This window comes from Danio rerio, chromosome 20 (genome assembly GCF_049306965.1).
Source record: "Danio rerio strain Tuebingen ecotype United States chromosome 20, GRCz12tu, whole genome shotgun sequence".
Lineage (NCBI taxonomy): Eukaryota > Metazoa > Chordata > Actinopteri > Cypriniformes > Danionidae > Danio > Danio rerio.
The window spans coordinates 54,437,391-54,460,458 of record NC_133195.1 but is presented as its reverse complement, the minus strand read 5'-3'; the positions used below and the strand labels follow the sequence as shown (position 1 = coordinate 54,460,458).

Genomic DNA, 23,068 nt, shown 5'->3' with positions numbered 1-23,068 from the left:
TACGGCCTGACTTCTGCTAGTCAGTTTTGACCTACGTAAACAATTATTTGTCATGACTCCAAGGCGCACAACTCCAGCTATAGCCTACCATTGAGCTGTACAAGAAAACCAAGAAACCTTGGTTTAGTGAAGTCATCATTCACCACTATATAACTATTTTACATGTAACTGTTATTCTAAATCAGCAGCACGGCGTCGCAGTGGGTAGATAGATTGACTTACAGCAAGAAGGTCGCTAGTTCGAGTCCCGGCTGAGTCAGTTGGCATTTCTGTATGGAGTTTGCATGTTCTCCCCGTGTTGACGTGTTTCCTCCGGGTGCGGTTGCGATGTAGGGAAATTTAACAAACTAAATTGGCCGTAGTGTATGTGTGTAAATGCGAATGTATAGGTGTTTCCCAGTACTGATGGAAGGGCATCCGCTGCGTAAAACATATGCTGGATAAGTTGGTGGTTCATTCCGCTGTGGCGACCCCTGAATAATAAAGAGAATAAGCCAAAAAGAAAATGAATGAATGTTGTTCTAAATCCTGGACCTTATTAATGACTATTAAAATGGTGTGAAGTTCCCCAAAGATGGCCCATATTAAAGTAAATTGTAATTATGATCAGGCTATTGTTGCTATCTATTAATTTTTAAATCTACTTTTTTACAGGAGAGGCTAGAGAAATAGCCAAGCTATTCATTATTATAATTGTTATTATTGTTATATGTTTTATTATTCAATTAAATTTATCTTTATTTTTTTTTTACAATTTTACAATGTAGATTGTGTCAAAGCAGCTTAACATTGAAGTTCTGGTAAATGTAAACTGTGTCAGTCCAGTTTTCAGAGTTGAAGTTCAGTTTAGTTCAGTTCAGTTCAGTTCAGTCAGTGTAGTTTAATTTTCACTGCTGAAAGTCCAAACACTGAAGAGCAAATCCATTGATGTGCAGCTCTACAAGTCCTAAACCAAGCAAGCCAGTGGCAACAGCGGCGAGAAACAAACTTCACTAACTGACGAAAGTGAACTCAAGAGGAACCAGGCTCAGATGGGCACGACCATTTCTCCTCTGGCCAAACGTCTTGTGCAGAGCTGCAGTCTAGGCGCCGGAGGCTGGAGAAATGCTGGATGTTCATTGTGGAGATGCTGCAGGCGTAAATAAGTCTCAGTGTTCAGGCTGGCCCATAGGATCAGTGCGAGGACTCGTCTGTCACTGGGGTCTTTCAGGAATCAGCTATACTCTCCGCTCCTCCATGTCCACCCCAGCATCTGCTCAGGATACGGCCTGGTCCAGGAATATGGCTACCTTGGCATTATTGGATGGACATATTCTAACTAAGGAAAGTTGAATGTGCTGGCCAGTTTGTTATTTGCCTAATAAATGACAATAGACTAATTGTTTTTAACAGATTCCTTTTTAGTAATGATATATGATGATATAATATTTCTTTCAATGTTTAAATGTTTTAGATACATCTCAAAGTGTGGATATGATGACCACCCAACAAGCTAATCCAGCAAAAATAGTGCTTAAATGTCACAAAAATGCAGTGTTTCTCACAATTAAATAGAAAACGAGGCGAATAACTGCAAACCTTTCTCTAAGCTGGCTACAGGACTGCAAACGTGTGTAATCATCAAACGTGTAAGTAGTAATGTGCCAAAAAGGCAGGGTGCACTTGTTCCACACGTATTAAACGTTTGCGTTTGTTGTTGTCCTAATATCTTAATATTATATCTGTTCGTGGCGTTATTATTCGCCTATTTTGATCAGCTTTTTTTTTATTTATTTTATATTTTTTTTAAATCAGAGGTCTTTTAAGTTGCCCGTTATTTTCCCAGAATTCCACTTCACCGGAAACTGTGGGTCCGAGTGCTCGTTGCTTTTTACTACGGATCCGGTGAACTTTCCGTGCGAGAAGCGAGTTGATATCGATTTGGTTTAAGTGAGTACCATTTATTAATGTATTAGGCATCGCTTTTAGTTTATATTTCTATAGTCTCGCGCTGGACATCGATTAAATGAAGAAATCCGATGAGAGAGGTCAAAATAAAGGCTTTTTGTGAGCGTTAGCTCGTGGCTAGCTGTTGCCCGGTCTGACTGAATTGATTCCCGCTGATATTTTCTAACAACCCCGGTCAATTTATAGCCTCGAAATTACTATTTGCCATAAAAGCCACTTGATATAAGAGTTTAAGCGTGTTGGCTATCACATAGTTGTTTATTTGTTTATCTAACGTCAATTGTGGGACACGTTACCAACGTGAAGTCGGCCTTTGAATCGATGTAATGCATTTCGCCGGATTTCAGGTGTTTCGGTTCATCTCCGGTTGATTTCAGACCATCAGCATCATTTCAGATCGATTTTTTAGTTCTTACAACTGATTTCAAGTTGATTTCAGCACTTTCAGTTTGTCCTTAGGACTTTTAGCTTAACGTCGTGCGTGTTTAAATGACATTTTATCATGTTAAAGTGGTTTTAGGTCTTGTAGATTGATTGAGTTTTATTTCAGACCTTTCTACTGAAATTCACCGTTATTCTGAGCTGTCAGTTGATCAAACTGCCCGAAATTAGATTGATTATTCTTAGATTTATTTTTTCACTTGGTGTTTTTGTGATTCTCTTATCTTATTTTTGCACTGTTTAACCACAATATATATATATATATATATATATATATATATATATATATATATATATATATATATATATATATATATATATATATATATAACATTAATAATAATGTAGGTGATGTGAAATGAATTGCTCACATATAGGGATTGAAAAAATATTTTATTGTTAATTCAAAACTGTGGTGAATCTTTAAACTTTAGTTACTTGCCATCAACCTATGGAAGATGAAGGTGCCTTTTTTTACTTGAGTAAAACAAAGCACATCAACTGCATCCAGCATGCTATGTGTTAAAGTCTATACAGACTAGTGTTGTCATGATACTGGAATTTTCAACTTCGATATGATACCTTGAAAATTATACATTTTCCATACCGTGGGGAACTAATTCTGCAACATTAAAAGCGGTGATGCCCAAACCAGGGCCTGCGGGCCATAGTTGGCCCATTGTAACCTTTGATTTGGCCCACCATCTCATCTGGGAACAGAGTAAGAATGATAGGCAGGGTCAGGGCAAAATGATTTTAAAAGAGATTGTCATTTCTAATTTAAAATAACTTTTTTTGTTTGTCTGTTTTATTGCTGAGCTACAAAAAAAGCTAACTGAAAATGTTTAATTTAGTTGTAAATACATTTAAAATTCTTTGTAAAAATGTAAATACTGTCGCTTGGCAGATAGAGGACAATGAGGAAGACATCTGCAAGCAAATCAAGGCAAAATTAGGTGCAGCTTGACTTGTGTAACTCCATTCTGTTATAAATGAGAAAGTTTTTACTCAGACCTTTCTACTGAATTTCAGGGTTTTTCACTTGATCAAACAGCCTGAAATTAGATTGATTATTCTTAGATTTTTTTCAGTTGGTGTTTTTGTGATTCTCGTATCTGATTTATGCAGCATTTAACCACTTTTATGCATTTTTTTTACATCTATAATAATAACAGCAATGTAGTTGCTATGAAATCAATTGCAGCTCTGAGTTAAAGGGATTGGGAATAAATATTTTATTGTTAATGCAAAACTGTGGTGTTGTTTCTGTGCCTATAACAATAAAGCTCTTAAATCTTTAAATTTTAGTTACTTGCCATCAGCTTATTGAAGACTTGGGTGCCTTTTTTACTTGAGTAAAACAAAGCACATCAACTGCAGCCAGCATGCTACGTGTTAAAGTCTATACAGACTAGTGTTGTCATGATACTGGAATGTCCAACTTCGATATGATACCTTGAAAAATATACATTTTTGATAACATGGGGAACTAATTCTGCAACATTAAAAGTTGAGATGCCCAAACGAGGGCCTGCGGGCCAAAGTTGGCCCATTGTAACCTTTGATTTGGCCCACCATCTCATCTGAGAAGAGAGTAATGATGGGCAGGGTCAGGGCGAAATGATTTTAACAGAGATTGTCATTTCTAATTTTAAATAACCTTTTTTGTTTGTTTATTTTGTAAATAAATACCTGGTACAAAATGTAAATACTGTCTCTCGACAGATAGAGGTTTATGCAGAAGACATCTGCAAGCGAATTAAGGCAAAATGAGGTGCAGCTTGACTAGTGTAACTCCATTCTGTTGTAAATGAGACCTTTCTACTGAATCTCAGGGTTAGTCTGAGCTGTCACTTGATCAAACAGCCAGAAATTAGATTGATTATTCTTAGATTTTTTGTCAGTTGGTGTTTTTGTGATTCTCTTAAATTATTTATCCACCGTTTAACCACTTTTATGCATTTTTTTTAACATCTAGTAAAAAAATGTAAACAGTATTTACTGTTAAAGCAATCTTTTCTCGTTTTAAAAAAAATATTAATTAATAAATATATTAGGAAGTATCCATGGGAACTATATTTAACTTTGGCCCAATAGTTTTGTTTTTGGCCCTTCAGAAGCAAAAGTTTGGGCACCCCTGATTAAAAGTATGCAAATGAAGTTCATTCATTTTCTGTTTGGCTTAGTCCCTTTATTAATCTGGAGTCGCCACAGTTAAATGAACCGCCAACTTATCCAGCACATGTTTTACGCAGCGGATGCCCTTCCAGCCGCAACCCATCACTGGGAAATGCAAAAGAAGTTAAAAGAAAAAAAAAAAAAAACACTAAACCATATACTCTATATACCAGGATCGTCAGCAGCAGTCCTTCAAGCCAAAAGGCAGTAATGTAATTTACAATAATAAATAAATTAATTCGTGCAATCTTATCTTTTTTTCTAATTAAAACTAAAATGTTTACTTCCCAATATTATTGTTAATTATTCATCCCCCTGCTATTTAAAAGACAGAGCCAGTATCGATACTAACCAAAAGCAAGATTGTATCATGTTACAATCTGAGCAATATATCTTTTGAGCATCTATCGCATTGTATCTGCAATATTCACATCGCAGGAGTAGATATTTATCAAAGATTAAAATACACAGATATAATTAAATGTATTTATTTCTTATATTTCTGGTTCTTATACACAGGGCTTGAGATTAAACAACTCTGTTTACACTTCATAGGTAAAGTGCAGCCTGAAGTAAATTTGAGTCTGAATTGTGTAATTAGGCAGAGGTCATTTGATAGTGATTAAGTTTGTTGTGAATGCATAGAGCAAACGTGGCTGCTGATGGGTAACGAACATGTAATGGAATGTAAGCTTTCATTGGGTCAGTTGCACAAGTGAGCCTTATTTTTTTTCCGTTTCTTCATTTTCGCACACAGTATGTTTTTGATGCCAATGTGACTAAAATGGTCGCACTGTAGAGCCCAGTACGCATTTATTTGCAGTGATTTAACACAAATTTTCTCCTCCATTTCAGGTGGGTGTCCTGCCCAAGATGTCTTTCCCTCCTCATCTCAACCGGCCACAAATAGGCATCCCGACGTTGCCTCCAGGAATCCCTCCACCACAGTTTGCTGGATTTCCACCAACGATGCCTCCCGGTAATTATGATCAACTAGACCTGTCATGTAGACCAGGGGTTCTCAGTCTTGGTCCTGGAGGGCCGGTGTCCTGCAGATTATAATTCCAACCCCAATGAGGCACACCTGGGCTAGCTAATCAAGCTCTTTTGCCACGGCCACTCTTGCTGTGTTTCATTTGAGAGGCTGCATCCTCCGAAGGATGCAGACTTCAAAGGTGAGTTCTTCGAAGTCCACACAGGCTGAATCGAGCGTTTTGAAATGAGACGATCTAGCCTATAGAGGACAGATCTCGTCACCTGTTTGTAAGTGCTGATAAAATTTATAATGACTTTTTTCCAAAGTGATTTTAAAGCTTATTTTAAGCGATCTGAAGGCAAAACAAGGTATACAGAAGCTGGAAATATATTTCCTTTCGTTCATACATGTACACATAAAAATGTCAACTGTCTATACAATTATTCTTTAGTAAGTCATAATCTTTTAGTTTTTAACATGTGTTTAGATATTCAAATAAAATAAACATTCATACATTTAAACCGGAGTTTTCTTTTAAAAACGTCCTGCCGTTATCAGTGCGCAATATATCTTTGGATGTTTGAGGCCGCGAAGGATCCACTGGTTGTATGCTTCATTACCTGGAAAACGAAGGACGAATTTTGAGGCTGCGTTTGAAGGAGCCTTTGAATATTTTTGAAATGAGACAGCCTTCGTCGCTCCGCGATGACGCATCGCACTTCGAATGCATACTTCGGAGGATGCAGCCTCTGAAATGAGACACAGCTACTAGCATTTAAGCAAATGCTGTCATATGGTGTTGCGAAAAAGTGCGGGATTCAAGATGATTACATATTTCAAAAAGCGAGTGATTGGTTCCTATTTTACATTTCTGTCTAGAGAGGTCATGTTATGATCTTTGATTGGTCTCATGCAGTCACGTGATGCAATTTCACAGGTCGGAGTTCACCAAGCTTGAACTTTGCAATGCAGCGAATTGTGAAACTTGTCGCACAAGCTTGAATTTCCAGTCTATGAGGCGAAAAAGTGCAGTTTGACAGCGACTTTACTAGACTTTCTACATTTTACTGGACTGTTCTGCTTTTAATGATTCCAGAAGACTTTTTTATAAAATGAACTCTCTGAAGGACATTTTAACAAGGTGACAACAGGAAAAATGTATGAATTCTTATCATGTATTAACACAAAAAATCTTATTTAACTTATTTATTCATTTGTTTGTTGTTTTTAATTGTTTATTTATTATTGAAACGTTCTTGCCATGAAAATAGCCTTGGTTGCTGTATTGGCAATAAATAAAAAATACATACATTACTACACTTTCTAAAAACATCCTTGTGGGTGTATTAAGTAAAATTTGAAGGTGAAATCTGCAGGACACTGAGCCTCCAGGATCAAGTTTGAGAACCCCTGATGTAAACATTGTGTTAGCAAGAGAATAGAATTGATTTGGAGAGAACGTATACTGTTAAAATGTAAAGTTTTGGAGGCCGTTCACATATTGTGTCTAAAAGAGCATGGAAAGCACAATGTGTGTTGCTTTCTTTATCAACTGTTTTCTCGGAGGATGACAAACTGAGAAACTGGCATTCTGAAAAGTTGTGATGTTTTCAACTGGGTGTGCCTGGAAACAGTAAGCCACACGCCTCCATGGGAAATAATGAACTTGTGCATGCAATAGACGCGATATGTGAAAGCCCCCCCAAGTTGTTTTGATGCTCACATATAGCAAAAACATGTAAATTTGATTCCAATGAAAGCATTTATGGAAGTATTCAGTAAGCTGTGACGCATTTTGTTAATTATGACGGCAAGATGTTGCTTTAATATTCAAGTCTGTGTAATGGATTTATTGTCATGCTGCTAAATGGGCCATTAATGAAGTTAATGAATTGTTTGACACCTTTAATGTAGTTTTTTTTCAAGCAGGGTTAGAGATTGTTATTCCTGGGTTTGTATTAGAGCTGCACTATATTGTAAAACATGGACATTGTTAGTAATCTGCAGTACATATTATGATATTAAGTGTATTGCACCAGATGAAACGATTAGCTCTTTATGGGAAGAATTCATAATATTAGATGAGGTTTTTTTTTCCAAAAATTGCTATTCATTTAATCTGGTACAATTCTACTCCGTATCACAATATGCATTATAAACCAATTACAAGCATTGATAAATACAATAGAGCAAAGATACAAATGAAATAAACTCTGCTTTATGGTTTTCCGGGAGTCTAGCAGTATTCAGGTACACAAATGAATAGTTAAGTGTAAAATAACACCAAATAATCTTCATTTTTGTATATACATAGATACGATTATTCATTCATTCATTTTCTTGTCAGCTTAGTCCCTTTATTAATCCGGGGTCGCCACAGCGGAATGAACCACCAACTTATCCAGCAAGTTTTTACGCAGCGGATGCCCTTCCAGCCGCAACCCATCTCTGGGAAACATCCACACACACATTCACACACACACACACACACTCATACACTATGTGCAATTTAGCCTACCCAATTCACCTGTACCGCATGTCTTTGGACTGTGGGGAAACCGGAGCACCCGGAGGAAACCCACGCTAAGGCAGGCAGAACATGCAATCTCCACACAGAAACGGCAACTGAGCCGAGGTTCGAACCAGCGACCTTCTTGCTGTGAGGTGACCACTACCTACTGCGCCACTGCCTCGCCCTAGATACGATTAATCTTTCTTAATTTTACGAGCATCTTTCTTTAAAAATGTTTTAAACTTGGTTGAAATGCTCACAGTCACAGGCCTTTAAAACACATGCACATGTTAACCATTTGAGTAACTTTATGGTTAAACTTTGCAGTGGCTCTGCAAATTGAATGAGTTTTCAACTGTGGCTCCTGATCAACTATAATCCTAATTGGACATGGCAGTTTCTGTGATTTTGCACACATTGCGATATCGATTACGAAACGATATGTTGTGCATCCCTAGTTTATATTTTTGTTATTAAGATGAATTGTCTTATAATAATGCAAATCGCATAACATAATATAATTAGTGATTTACACTGATGCATGTTGTGTTTGTCCTCTTTAGGAACCCCAATGATTCCTGTCCACATGGGGATTATGGCTCCAGCCCCTGCGGTAACATTCTCTTACTCTAAAAACAAAACAAATAAAAATAATCACTAATATGTATTAGTTTAGCCATTTTACAAATATATTAAACACTACCTGATAAAAGTCTTGTTGTCTGTGCAAGTTTTAGAAACAACAGATATTAACTTGACTTCTTGTTGATCAATTGGTATCAGAAGTGGCTTATATGAAAGGCAAATGCCTCTAGATGACGCTTATTTGACCTCAATAAAATATGATCATGCCTTGATTATTAGTGATTTCATTTAGACAGTAAGCTCTGACTTTGCTCACTGAACAGAAATAATGTCCAGTATAGAATATAAAGTCCTGCTGCAGTGGAGACAGAATAAATATTGTGTGTGACTCCATCATGAGCTTGGAGGACTGCATCCATACATCTCTGACATGACTCAAATCACTGATTAATAAAGTCATCTGGAATGGCAAAGAAAGCGTTCCTGCAGGACTCCCAGAGTTCATCAAGACTCTTTGGATTCAATCCTTAATGCCTCCTACATCTTATCACCAGATGTGCTCAATAATGTTCATATCTGGTGACTGGGCTGGCCAATCCTGGAGCACTCTTTGCTTTCAGGAGCTTTGATGTGGAGGCTGAAGTATGAGCAGAAGCGCTATCCTGCCGGAGAATTGTCCCTCTCCTGTGGTTTGTAATGTAATGGGCAGCACAAATGTCTTGATACCTCAGGCTGTTGATGTTGATCATCCACTCTGCAGATCTCTCGCACGCCCCCATACTGAATGTAACCCCAAATCATGATGTTTTTCTGACAGCTGAGATCAACGACAAGACTTTTGTCCGGTAGTGTTTTTATTCTCTCTCAAGTGGTTCTCAACACACAAGAAAACATTTTGAAGGAAACCTGGTAACCTGTAACCATTTTTTTCCCTACTATGAAAGTAAATGGTAACACGTTTCCAGCTTTCCTCAAACCAATAATCTTTTGTGTTCAGCAGAAGAAAAACTGGTTTATAACCACTTTAAAGGAGAGTAAATAATGAGTGAACTTTGATTTTAGGGTGAACTATATTTCCACTATAAAAATCAAATCAAATATTACTCAATATTAACTAAGTTTTTTTATATATATTTTTTAACCTTAGAAGGTTTTTTTCTATTACTCATTTGCCTCTTTTTTGTTGCAAAATTAATTAAAAATATGTAATACTAAAGAAAATATTAAAGTCTTTCAGAGAAAAACCTCTTTTGTTTGTATGCCATTGCTTTGACACGTGCTACATATTCATTGGGATGTGCTGTATCAGGTTCTTGTGCCCACGACGATGTCTGTGGTTAGTAAAGTTGCTGCTCCCAGAAAGGAAAGCATAGCTGCTCATGCAAAAGATGACGACAGCAGCGGCCCCACGACCACTGTGTTTGTGGGGAACATCTCTGAAAAAGCCTCTGATATGCTGATCAGACAGCTGCTGGCTGTGAGTATCTAATTAAAGCAGTTAATTATAATTAAAGTAGTGCTTTTGTACCAGGAGGGTATTGATGATAATTGCTTGTGTTTCAGAAATGCGGTTTGGTGTTGAGCTGGAAACGAGTTCAAGGTGCCTCAGGGAAACTCCAAGGTATATATTATTAACACATAGGGCTCTATTTTAATGATCTAAATGCAAAGTCTAAAGCACAATGGTGCAAAAGTACTAAGGGCGTGTCTGAATTAACTATTTTAAGGATGGGAAAAACCATCTGTGCTCCAGGCGCATGATTTAAAAGGGTTGTCCTTATTCTCTTCATAGTTTATGGGTGTGTTTTGGGCATCACGTGCGTTAAACCAGTCTCATCTCCCAATCCCTTAAGCCTGGTTTATACTTCTGCGTCAAGTGACCGGCGTAAGCAACGGCGCATGCAACGCGCGTAGCTGTGCATTTATACTTCTGCGCGCTGTCTCTGTTGGTCTGCATTAACACTTCCAAAACGCGAGTTGGCAGTGAGGTGTAAATGTTCCTCTGTGTCGAGTTTCTTCGCCTGCGTTTTGTTCTTTCTGAATGCTTCCTGGATGTACAAGTGGCTCAAACTCGCTCATTTTGAAGCAGGAACCGGCGGACATGCAACAACTTTAACTATGAGGCAAACACAAAACAAAACTTTCCATCCGGAGCTCCTTCGCAGCACTCCACACTTGTAGACAATTGCTCTAGACGGGCTCGCACCACTCGTGCGGCTCTCAGTCCCGCCCAGACTCGTCAGCGCTACCAAGCAGACCAATCACAGAGCTTGCGCTACGCGTCGTTGCGGCTATGCGTCAGCGCCGTAGCATACGCGTGCGCTTGACGCAGAAGTATAAATCAGCCTTTAAGGCCCTGTCCACACAAACACTGGTATTTTCTAAATCATACTGTTTTGTTTGTCCATACCAAAACGCAGTGTCAGGTGAAACCGAAACTCTCTGAAAACTCGGGCCAGGGTGAACAGTTTCCAAAACTCTGGAGACAGTGTGGTCGTGTGGACGGTAAAACCAGATTTTTAGCTTCATGATGTCTGCGTGCGTGCTGTTTTCTCCTCTATGATTGGTCAAAACGGCTGGGTTCACATTGAACACGGACGTAAATGAGGCAAATTCTGCACATTTGCGGCATATGAATCGCATATTCCGCATTGTTCAACCACGAATTGATTCGACTCTGTTCTAACGTTTGCATTGACTTGAATGCAATTTACAAATATACTTATTTCAGTTTGATGTTAACTCATTAACATGCATTACAGTGCGTTTTTGCGTTTTCGTGTGCACAGAGATTTTTTTAAAAAGCAAAAGCAGGTAAAACTCAATTTATAAAAATACCTGTGGACATGTGGACATGGTCTAGGAGTCAGTTGCATCCCACCACGGTGCATTTGCTATTTACATGATGGATTTTGCAAGTGAAAAATTGAACGCTTTTCGAGTTAGACAACAGTCAAAGACCGTCTAATAAACAAACCTCTTGCTTTCAGCCTCTTCCTTTCAACCATGGATTCGGGTGGTGGATGCTGGTTGATGCACTTTTCTGTAGACATCTATTGCATATTTAATTTTTTTACTCCGTTTAAGCACAAAGATGAACAATACAACAAAATGTGGTCAAAATACTTGTTATATGCGAACACACTTCCTGCAGCTATGCCTCATAAGCAGTGTTGGAGAGGTTACTTTGGAAATGTAATGGATTACAGATTTAAATGATCCTATTTAAAATGTAATAAGTAGTGTACCTTTTCGATTACTTTATATAAAAGTGAAGTAATTGATTACATCTTTTATGTTTCTAATGGATATTTCAACTAAATCATTTTTAAGCATTTATACCAAGCAGGTGTGAGCTTACAGCAGCTCTGTTTACTGTTAGAATCTCAACATCTCTCATCACTTAAATTAAGATTATATTAATTTAATTTTAAAGTACAGCCACCACAAAACCAGACATTATAACAAAAAAAATCTATTATTTACTGTGAATAATATGCTGTACTTAACGAAACAGATGATAGTATACAACAGCAAAAACAAAATATCCAATACTATAGTAATTTATAGTAAAGGAAAATATTTAGAAATGAGAATTATATTGTATATATATATTTACAACTCTTCATTAATAAATTACACTACATAATGTAGTATCATTAGTAACTATCATGAACTAATAGTCATTACCATAGTATACTTTAGCCTGTACTACAGTAAACTATATAAATGTGTGTGTGTGTGTGTGTGTGTGTGTGTGTGTGTGTGTGTGTGTGTGTGTGTGTGTGTGTGTGTGTGTGTGTGTGTGTGTGTGTGTGTGTGTGTGTGTGTGTGTGTGTGTGTGTGTGTGTGTGTGTRTATATATATATATATATATATATATATATATATATATATATATATATATTTATATAGACCTCCTCTCACTCAGTCATCTTCCATCAAGGAAATTTCTTGTGTAAGCCTAATTGATCGGCGACGTCTCCGACCTGAGCGAGAGGTGGCAGTAAAGTTTGTTGTCGACAACCAAAATACAGATGTAAGAAATCGTCACTCACCATTGTATGGATTTACTTTCATCAGCTAGACACTGGCCTCACAGCTCTGTGAATGTCGGTGCCGTCACTTATTGATCTGCAGTCAGTAAATGTAGCTTGTGTGGACGCTGCTTGACTAATAAAATAGCTTCGCTACTGAAAAGCTATTTGATGTATAAAGTAGCGACGCTACCGCCACACTACTGAGAAATGTAGTTGAGCTAGTAGCGACGCTGCTGCCCAACACTGTTAATGTGATAAAATCGCTTTGGCCAGATTCTGGTGCCCTGAATTTCACAAATCAATAACTCTGTTAGTCATAATACATCATTGGAAATAAAAGGGTCTGTTTTTATTTCTGTACACTAGCGATAACGACAAAAACCAATTGCTTTTATAAGATAAAGAAAGACTAGGTTACATACCTGCAGATGCTTTCTCAGGTTCCACATTGAAGCCTAATGTCAAAAGTATTTTAACAGCTGGCAAACAAGTTTTGCACTGAACGGTTGTGTTTGTGCCCTTCTCATATTTCAGAGTGAAATTATTTTTAAATTTCCCGCAATGAAATGCATTTTTATCACTAACCATGGTGCAGCTCTCAGACTGATTGTAGTAGCCTAATGCTTTCAGCGGCAGAGAGGCGGTGCAGCGCGGTGCAAATTCAAACGTGAAAACCAATCAAAAGCATCAGAATAGCAGCGCTTTAATAAAAGGGCTCAGCGGAAGACATCGTGCATATCATAAAAAGGCAAAGCAACAGATTAATATTATTCAACATATTTAGATGTAGTCCCATTTGTAATCTGTAACATTTTCATGAGCAACTGTAATTTGACCACATTTTTTCTCAGTAACTGTAAAAAATGACTGTTACTTTTATTTTCTAATTAAATTACGTAACGCCCTTACACGCAACTAGTTACTCCCCAACACTGTTCATATTCTGATGCATCCATCTGTAAAACCCAGCAAGTGGGTAAATCCTAACAAATACTTGTAAAAACAAATACATAAGCATACAGTAAATAATACTAATAATAACATTAAACAAATGTCAATGGTCTTGAATAAACTGGCTACAACAGGAGGCATGGGTGGAGGAAGCAGTTTTTATATTTATGTAGACAGTAATACATTTTTTACATGTTATTCATTTTATTTTTTATATTTAAATATATTTGTGTACTGCTGTACATCCCTGTGTGCGTAATAGGCAATGTTTATGTGCGATTTGGACCAGCATAGGCTCATAACACTAAAGTGCTCTTTTAATAACGAGCAAAAACAGCAGCTTTTAGTTGGTCAATGTTGCTGTTTTCTCAAAATAGCAGCCCGCCAACAATACGCCTTAACACACATCCTTTTCAGGCCAACACACCCATGGGTGTACAAACGGATACAAATGCAATTACTGTTACACCTAAACATTAAAATGAAACATGCACCTAGAAGGAAATGGCAAAAAAAAAACTGGTACTGCGTTGATCATGATCTCTTGAGTTCAATATGTTGCACTGCCTGGAAATGGTTTTCACGACAGGCTCGATGCTCATAGCCTTTGTTTTGTTCTTTGGCTTTCAGCGTTTGGTTTCTGCGAGTACAAAGAGCCTGAATCAACTCTACGAGCTCTCCGGCTGCTACATGAGCTTCAGGTTGGAGAAAAGAAGCTTCTGGTCAAAGTGGATGCCAAAACCAAAGCACAACTGGACGAGTGGAAAGCAAAGAAGAAGAGCACCAGTGCAAACGGAGTCAGTATTATACCAGTTATCAGATATCAGGTTGTTAAGAAAGATCTGTTTAAGAAGATTAACTGATGATAAACCTCTTTTAATTTGCATGACATGTTCTTTGTGGCTGGTAGGCCTCAGCGAAGTCATTTCATATCCCTATAATGATAAATATAATGATATAATAGCTTTTTGTAAACAGGGAAACCAGCAACAATCAAGAATGCATGATTATATGGTGTCATGGCTTTGCAATCAAAAAATGGGATTATAATGGAAGTGATTGGGGGAAAAACAGCCACAAACATAAAGAAAGGGTAGCAAATTTGCCCAAAGTGTATCGTTGAATATTTGAGAAGTATTGTCCCAAAATGTGTGACTAAATAGTATTTGTCTGCAACAATCATCTTGTTAGATTTTGCTGTATTTGGCTTAACCGTTCTTGGGTGGCTCGCCAATGTATTAGATTACTCTAATACATAAAACAAGTAAGCTGACCAAAGTTCTTACGGAGAGAAGACTTTATTGAAGACGATCAATAGTGCAGTTCCTCAGCAGTGATGTTAACCCGTCGGTCTTCAAGTAACTTAACCCAAAGTACTGTCTGTGAGACAGTACTTTATATTAGCATCAAACAAACAATTCTGTTTACGAGGCTCAGCAGGACCCTCTTCAGATGTTTCAGCTGTTGTTTTGCTAATACCCATTGAGATTGTAAAAGGGTCATTTAGTTCACACCTATCAGTTTGTGGGGGTCGAGGCACAGGTCAACCCATCATATCACATCAGTTTAATCAATGTAAATGCAACTGAACTAAAATGCACATAATCTTTCAATCCCTCCTCTGATCATATTTGATCATAAAACAAGTTAATCATGTATACAGCAATCTGCAATACAGGCTATATAACTTAAAGTGACAGAATAACAAGGCATGGTGAAGCTTGCATTTCCTTAAATGCCTGAGTCCATTTCTATTTGAAGTTGTGATGTAGTGGAAGTAGCGGATATGGTTGTGTTCTGTGAATGTTCAGGTGTGTTCATCTAGGTGTCTGGTGTTGTGTGTCTCTGGTCATTCTCTGGAACATCGGAACACCTGCAATCACACAAAAGAGAAAAGGGAAACGTATCTTGCCCAAAAAAAGATTTTAGAGAAATTGTCAAACTGCCTATAGAAAGTATAGAAACTGTCCCTATTTAATATTGACAGGACACTACAGTGTTTATCAGTGGTGGTTTATGTCTTCATCCTCAGGCGACAAGCTAGAGCCTAAAAACTCTAGTCCCGCCATATCTGGACTCTGAAAAACACTACTGTCATCTATCCCTCGTCTCTAGGCAAACTCACGTTGATCCATTCATCAAGTCCCTGAACTTTATTTATTGAATCAGATACTAAAACCTTCTCATGTGAGCTCTGACACCTAGATTTTAATGGTAATATCTGAGGTTGTCGTATCTTTATCCATTTTCTGGGCTCTAAACTATGGCCCCTCTTCAGAGGTGACAACTTGATTATTGTCCTAATGTACTGCCAGGCTGAGTCTTGCTTTGTTTTGGACAAGGCTGTCAGATGTCAGATTTTCTGTGGACATGGGCTGGCTTAGGGCATGTTCAAAAGGGCATAGTCTATTTCCATCTGTACTGCATTGGTTGCCATCATGCAGTTCTATTGCACCGTTCATCAGCATTTCTTTTGTTGAGTTTTCATTTGCAGTCTGCTTTCTGTCTAAGACTGATCGGTGGTCTTTCTGAAGCTGTCTTAATGCCGCTGTATGTTCACCTCTCTCCTTTACGGCTTGTTTGGCAACACCATCTACTAGGACATCAAACTTGTCTTCATCTGTTGAGACTTCTGTGTCAGCTTTTATCTTATTGTTTGCATACACATTCAGTTCATCAGCTTCTGGAAAAGTCGTCACTAGCTGGTACTGCAGAGAGAGGTTCTTCAGTTTCCCTGCGGCTGTACAGCATTTAGCAGAGTCTGTTTTTGTTGTATTGTTAGCTGCTGAAACTGCTTGAACAGGTGGTCATCATCCTTGCTTTGATGTTTTAAACTGAGCTTGCACTCACGGGCCCAGTGTCCTTCTTCATTGCAATTTCTGCATCTTCCTTTAGTTCGTAGTTTTGAGTATCCCATATACTCACGTTCTTTTTGCTCATCCTCAGTTGTTCTGTTCTTGTAAAACAAACTTTTGGATTGCAAAGATCTGAGTCTGACATCTTGTGCTCTCTCCAGTTTAGCTGACCATTCAACAATCTGGATGAAAGTTGTTACAGTGCTGTCCCAGTCATCATACCTGATTTTAAGATCTTTAGAAATCTCAGGATTGAGTCCGTTGACAAATGTTGTTTTCAGGGGAATTCCAGTGTCTTTGTCAAGATCTTCACTTGTATTTAGACCAGAATGTTCTGTCCATATTTGTCTGAAGCGTTCTTCAAACTCTGCAACACTTTCTCCAGTTTTCTGCAAGCATGAGGTAATTCTTGCCCAATTGACCTCTGCAGGTTTCAGTTCAAACAAGAAGTTTTTTATGGCTTCCCATCCATCCTCTATGTTTTCTTGTGATTCACCAATCCTTCTTTCAACACTTTCTGTGAGTCTCTTTTGGTCACTGTCTCTTAGGGTGACATTAAGAATCATCACACCGTCTAGTGGATGTAAAATGTAGATTTTCTGCAGTCGTTGAAGAAACTGCCAAACCTTTCGTGGTTGTTTGTATACATCTGGCAGCTCTTTTGACCATTTGTCAACTTGCTCTGGAGTAGCTGGATGGTATGTCCTGTATGGAACATACTTCTTTACCACTTTTGTCACAGTGCGAGTTCGTCTCTCTCCATTGTCTTCATAGCCCTCCTCATTGTCAATTTCAACGTTAGTCCTTCTGTGTTTGACAATCACAGGAGCTAATCTAATCTTTGAGTTCACTGGGTCATGAACACAGGTGTTGATAGAAAGATCAGCCTCACTGTCAACAAAGCTGCTTGAAGATCTTGATTCCAGCTGTTTGGAGATCAAAGTCAATAGCTTGTTGTTTTCCTTTTCCAGTCTTTCTTTATGCGTCTTTAAGTTTTGCAATTGTTCAGCCAGTGCTCGAACTTTAGCTTTCTCCGCTTTGTTCTCACGTTCCAATCTGTCAGTCTCACACTTATGCTCATGTTGAAGAATTTGCTTAACCAAAATCACAGACAATCCATCCTTCTTGGTGGTTGTGCATAAGCGCTGTGTCTTTCCATAAGCCCTTTTAATGTCCGGCAATGCCCATAATCCACTCTGTGAGTGCTTGATGCTGTACTTCTTGCATACATCATCACGACACTTCCTCAGTCCCAGCCTTTTGTCTAAATATGCATTCAAATTCTCCAACATCTGGTCAATGGTAACACATGGAGGTTCTGTTCCATGTTTTTCTGATGTTGTTCTCAGGGTAGCTCCATTAGCATAGTTTCTTGCAGACTCAGCCATGGGAAGTACAGGACAGTGCTCTCAGAGGTGTGAAATAGAACAAAATGTGTTAGAGCTAATAGAGGTGCTTATTCAAATTTAAATTCACAGCAGTCTGTTAAACCATTTCAAATACATAGACAGATTCAACATTTGTTTCAAAGCTAAAATAGTGGCTACTAAATTAGCACTTTCATTCTTTCAGTCCCAAATCTTATTTGGCTACTAACAATCTTTGAACAAATGTATTAAACTATTACTTTTAAAATCTCTTCAATCCCAACAGAGAATGCATCAAGCTTTGCTTCTGCATTATCTTAGTGATTTGACCAGAATTATTTTTTCACAGTTTCTACAATCTTCAAAGCAAGAATCAAGCCTAAAATTGCCTGAGCTTCTGTCTAATAACAATTCTTTCTGAGCATTATCTTAGAAGGCTAAGTAACTTTCTTAAGGATTTGTCCCTAATACAATGTGCTTAAATCTTACTGTATCCTTAAACCTAAGGCAAACAGCTTACAGTTTCATGCCATCATATTTTAACACAGTTAGAATTTTCAAAATTCCAATACTGGCTACTGAATTAGCCCACAGTCAAGAATTCCTAATTCTCGCAGCAATATCAGTCGCAAACTATTTATGTTTGCTTTATATGGCTCATAACCATCTTTGGAAAAATAAGCTAAACTGTTATTTTTCAATCTCTACAATCACAGCTGAGAATGGACCAACCTCTGCTTCTGCATAATCTTAGTGATTGGACCAGAATGATTATTTAACAGTTCATGCAAACTCTAGAAAACGAACCAAACCTACAATGTTTTAAGATTTCTATCACAGAAGGCTCTGTTACCTTCAAAATTAAAATAGTGGCTACTGAATTAGCACCCAGTCAAGAATTCCTAATTCTTGCAGCAACATCAGTCCCAAACTATTTTACGGCTCCTACAGTCCCCTGGGGAAATGGACCAAATTATTTTCAACAATTCCTACAATCTCCAAGAGAAAGGACCAAATTGTTTCTTAAATAATTCCTACAAGTACCCTGAGAATGGACTAAGCCTAAAATTTCCACTGCTCTTTCAAAATCTTTTGATAAATGGACCAAATTGTTTCTTTAACAATTTCTGCAAATATCAAGAAAAAGCCTGAAATTTCAGCAATACTATCACTGTAGTTTATTACTGCACTACATATACAGGTCGATCTGCTTACTTTAATGGTTACTTATAAAAGATGTTTCTTTTAAGGGTTCTTTAAGAGAGCTGATAAGTTTCACTCACCAAACTAGGATCTTTGAGATGAGATCCAGTTGATTAAAATAAAGTGTGTCCACAGATACAATATGTAGATCCAGGACTCGTCCACAAACAAAATCCGTTTATCTTCAGCTTTAACTGTAGATTCTCCAAGATTCTTCAGTTCATTTCTTGTTGCAGTTGATGAGTTTTCCTCTTTTCAGTCTCTCCTGGCTGGCTTCGCCAAATTGTTAGATTTTGCTGTATTTGGCTTAACCGTTCTTGGGTGGCTCGCCAATGTATTAGATTACTCTAATACATAAAACAAGTAAGCTGACCAAAGTTCTTACGGAGAGAAGACTTTATTGAAGACGATCAATAGTGCAGTTCCTCAGCAGTGATGTTAACCCGTCGGTCTTCAAGTAACTTAACCCAAAGTACTGTCTGTGAGACAGTACTTTATATTAGCATCAAACAAACAATTCTGTTTACGAGGCTCAGCAGGACCCTCTTCAGATGTTTCAGCTGTTGTTTTGCTAATACCCATTGAGATTGTAAAAGGGTCATTTAGTTCACACCTATCAGTTTGTGGGGGTCGAGGCACAGGTCAACCCATCATATCACATCAGTTTAATCAATGTAAATGCAACTGAACTAAAATGCACATAATCTTTCAATCTCATGTGCTGAAACACAGAGACGGTTGTGGTCAAAGTTAGACCCAAAATTTATGATCATCTGTGTTTCTGGCAGAATGGTAAGGCAGATGATGCTGGCGAAGAGGAAGAGGAGGTTCTGGATGAAGAAACTAAGAAGCGGGACCAAATCGTCAAAGGTGCCATTGACGGTCTGATCCGGGAGTATTCAAGTGAGCTCAATGCTCAGTCACAGGACGATGAGTCGAGTCGCAGGAAAAAGAAGAGAGAAAAGAAGGACGAGGTTGGCTTTAGTTGACCTGTTTTACTACTATTTTGCCTAAGCGAAGCTAAAAGAGCTCTCAGCAGACTTAGAGATTGGCTGAATATAATAAAACTGCTTAAATTCTATGGGGGCTGTAAAATGAGCCTGTTTTCCAAAAACATAGGATATAAATTGGCTAACCGTGTTTTCCCACCATTGCCTGTGTAGGATGACATCAATGCCATGGAAATGGAGGATGACAAAAGAGATTTGATTTCCAGGGAGATCAACAAGTTCCGCGACACACACAAGGTAAAATACATGCTAATTTACTCCATAACACAGGTAGTGCACAAAAAAAGCATCTCACACCTAGTTTAATTAGTCGAATATCCAGCATGAGTAGATCTGTAGTCTGTACATTTCCATTCAGCACAGCAAATTCAGTTTATTACCTTTTAAGATTGATTTTAATTGATAGAAAGTACTCTAGGACTCATTTGGACGCATTTATTATTTACATTTATTGTAAATTTGTAAACAAACAATAACTGTAGCGTGGCCGACATGTTAAGGGTGGGAAATGTAGTCACACATACAATGCATGGACGTTCTGTGCACTTCCCTAAAAGCTAATCTATTCATTAAACCCCACCATTATGATAGAGATCATATGGTGACTAAACCAAGATGAATCTCTCAGCTTTGGGAAAAAGTTGCAAGGATAGGATGTAAGTATGAGCTTTCCATTTTTCTCTACTTGTATTGGGCGCCCCCTTCTGGACGGCTCGCACAGGGGCAACTGCACCGGCTCGCTCTCAAATTTGGGTTGAATTTAGCATCAAAATACATATGGGGTGTAAAAACGGTGTATTAGATCAGTTATAAAAGGGATACACAAGGGGAACTGCGCCAACTCGCTCTGAAATATGGGGATTTTAGTGTCAAAATACATATGAGCTGTCAAACCAGTGTTACATCAGTTATAAAAGGGATACACGGGGGGAACTGCACCAACTCGCTCTGAAATTTGGGGATTTTAGTATCAAAATACATATAGGGTGTAAAAACGGTGTGTTAGATCAGTTATAAAAGAGATACAGAAGGGGAACTGCACCAACTCGCTCTGAAATTTGGGTGATTTTTTGTATCAAAATACATATGGGGTGTCAAACCAGTGTGTTAGATCAGTTATAAAAGGGATACACGGGGGGAACTACACCAACTCGCTCTGAAATTTGGGGATTTTAGTATGAAAATACATATAGGGTGTAAAAATGGTGTATTATATCAGTTATAAAAGGGATACACTAGGGGAACTGCACCTAAGGGTGCTTTCACACCTACACTTTTGTTTCGGAACGCATCTCGTTTGCCCAGTTAGCGCGGTTCGTTTGGCATATGTGAACAGGGCAATCGCGCTCTGTTCCGCGCCAAAGTAATCGCTCCGAGATCGCTTGAATGAAGTGGTCTCGGCTCGATTGAAACGAACCCTGGAGCGGTTCGATTGAAGTGAGAAAGCGATCAGATCCGAGCGCGGTTATATCACAGTGTTTTATGGATATGTAATAGGCTTACGGCTATATGAAGAGAGAATTATGAGTAAGGCGGGAAGTTTCGCGAGTCTCCGGATGCCCGCAAACGAGTGATGATCTCCCGGTAATCTCGCGTCTCTCTCCCAGTCCTCAAATAGGCATCGTCGTGCACCCTTCTCACCCCTCCCCACCGTGTCTCTCCTCAGACACGTCGCACGCACCCTGTCAATCACCACCAAACCACCACCTCTCCTGACAGCTGAGCAGGACGCTGCAAAATAAACCCTAACACTCTGACCAATGTGAGGAAAGTTTACTCGCACGTGACTTGTTTTGGCTCTTTTGGTCCGATTAGAAACTTTGCAGTGTGAAAGCGAACCGCTCCAAGAGCAAAGAGCAACAATGTAACAATTGTAATCTCTGTTTCAGAACAACTGAATCGATTCACAGGTGTGAAAGCACCCTAAGTTTAGATGATTTTAGTATCAAAATACATATGGGGTGTTAAAGCAGTGTGTTAGATCAGTTATAAAATGGATATACAGGAAGAACTGCACCAAAATTTAGGTGATTTTAGTATCAAATTACATATTGACTGTCAAAACAGTACATTAGATCAGTTATAAAAGGGATACACGGAGAACTACACTGACTCACTCTCAAAATTGTTTTTTTTTTTTTTTTGGAGTGTAAAAAAGTGTTAGATCAGTAATAAAAGGAATACACAAAGGAAAATGCACCAAAATACGCTTAATTTTTAGTATCAAAATACATATGAGGTGTCAAAATGGTGTGTTAGATCTTTTATAAAAGGGATACACACGAGCGAACTGCACCAAAATTTGGGTGATTTTAGTATCAAAATACACAGGGTGTAAAAACAGTGCGTTACATCAGTAACAAAAGGGATACACAAGGGAAAATGCACTAAAATATAGGTGATTTTTGTATCAAAATACATATAGGGTGTCAAAATGGTATGTTGGATCAGTAATTAAAGGGATACACAAGGGGAACTGCACCGAAGTTTAGGTGATTTTAGTATCAAAATACATATTGGGTATCAAACAGTGTGTTAGATCAGGTATAACAGGGATACTCAGGGGAACTGCACGAACTCTCTCTGAAATTTGGTTGATTTTAGTACCAAAATACACATGGGGTGTTAAAACAGAGTATTAGATCAGTTACAAAAGAGATATAGAAGGGGGAACTGCACCGAAATTTGGGTGATTTTATTATCAAAATACTTATGGGGTGTTAAAACTGTGTTAGATGTGTTATAAAAAGGATGCTCAGGGGAAACAACACCGAAATTTGTGAGATTTTAGTATCAAAACACATATGGGGTGTCAAAATCGTAAGTTAGATCAGTTATAAAAGGGATACGCACGGGAAACGGCACCTATTCGCTGTGAAATGTGGAAGAATTTTAATATCGAATCACATATGGGGTATCAAAACAGTGCGTTCAATCAGTAATTAAAGGGATACACGAGGGGGACCACTTCAAAATTTGTGTTATTTTAGTATCAAAGTACAT

At 38.2% G+C, this 23,068-nt stretch overlaps 1 protein-coding gene across 2 annotated transcripts in view; it reads left to right on the top strand.

The window, feature by feature from the left end:
- The first annotated feature begins 1,854 nt into the window (after window positions 1-1,854).
- The window catches only part of rbm25b (RNA binding motif protein 25b), a 54,652-nt gene continuing 33,438 nt past the window's right edge, over window positions 1,855-23,068 (top strand). The window contains exons 1-8 of one of the 2 annotated variants that reach the window (XM_009295006.4): window positions 1,855-1,929; window positions 5,422-5,545; window positions 8,618-8,667; window positions 9,949-10,116; window positions 10,203-10,260; window positions 14,261-14,427; window positions 19,844-20,029; window positions 20,219-20,302. In XM_009295006.4, coding sequence (XP_009293281.1) covers window positions 5,440-5,545; window positions 8,618-8,667; window positions 9,949-10,116; window positions 10,203-10,260; window positions 14,261-14,427; window positions 19,844-20,029; window positions 20,219-20,302 — 819 coding nt within the window. In that variant the 5' untranslated portion in view covers window positions 1,855-1,929; window positions 5,422-5,439. 2 annotated transcript variants of the gene reach the window in all.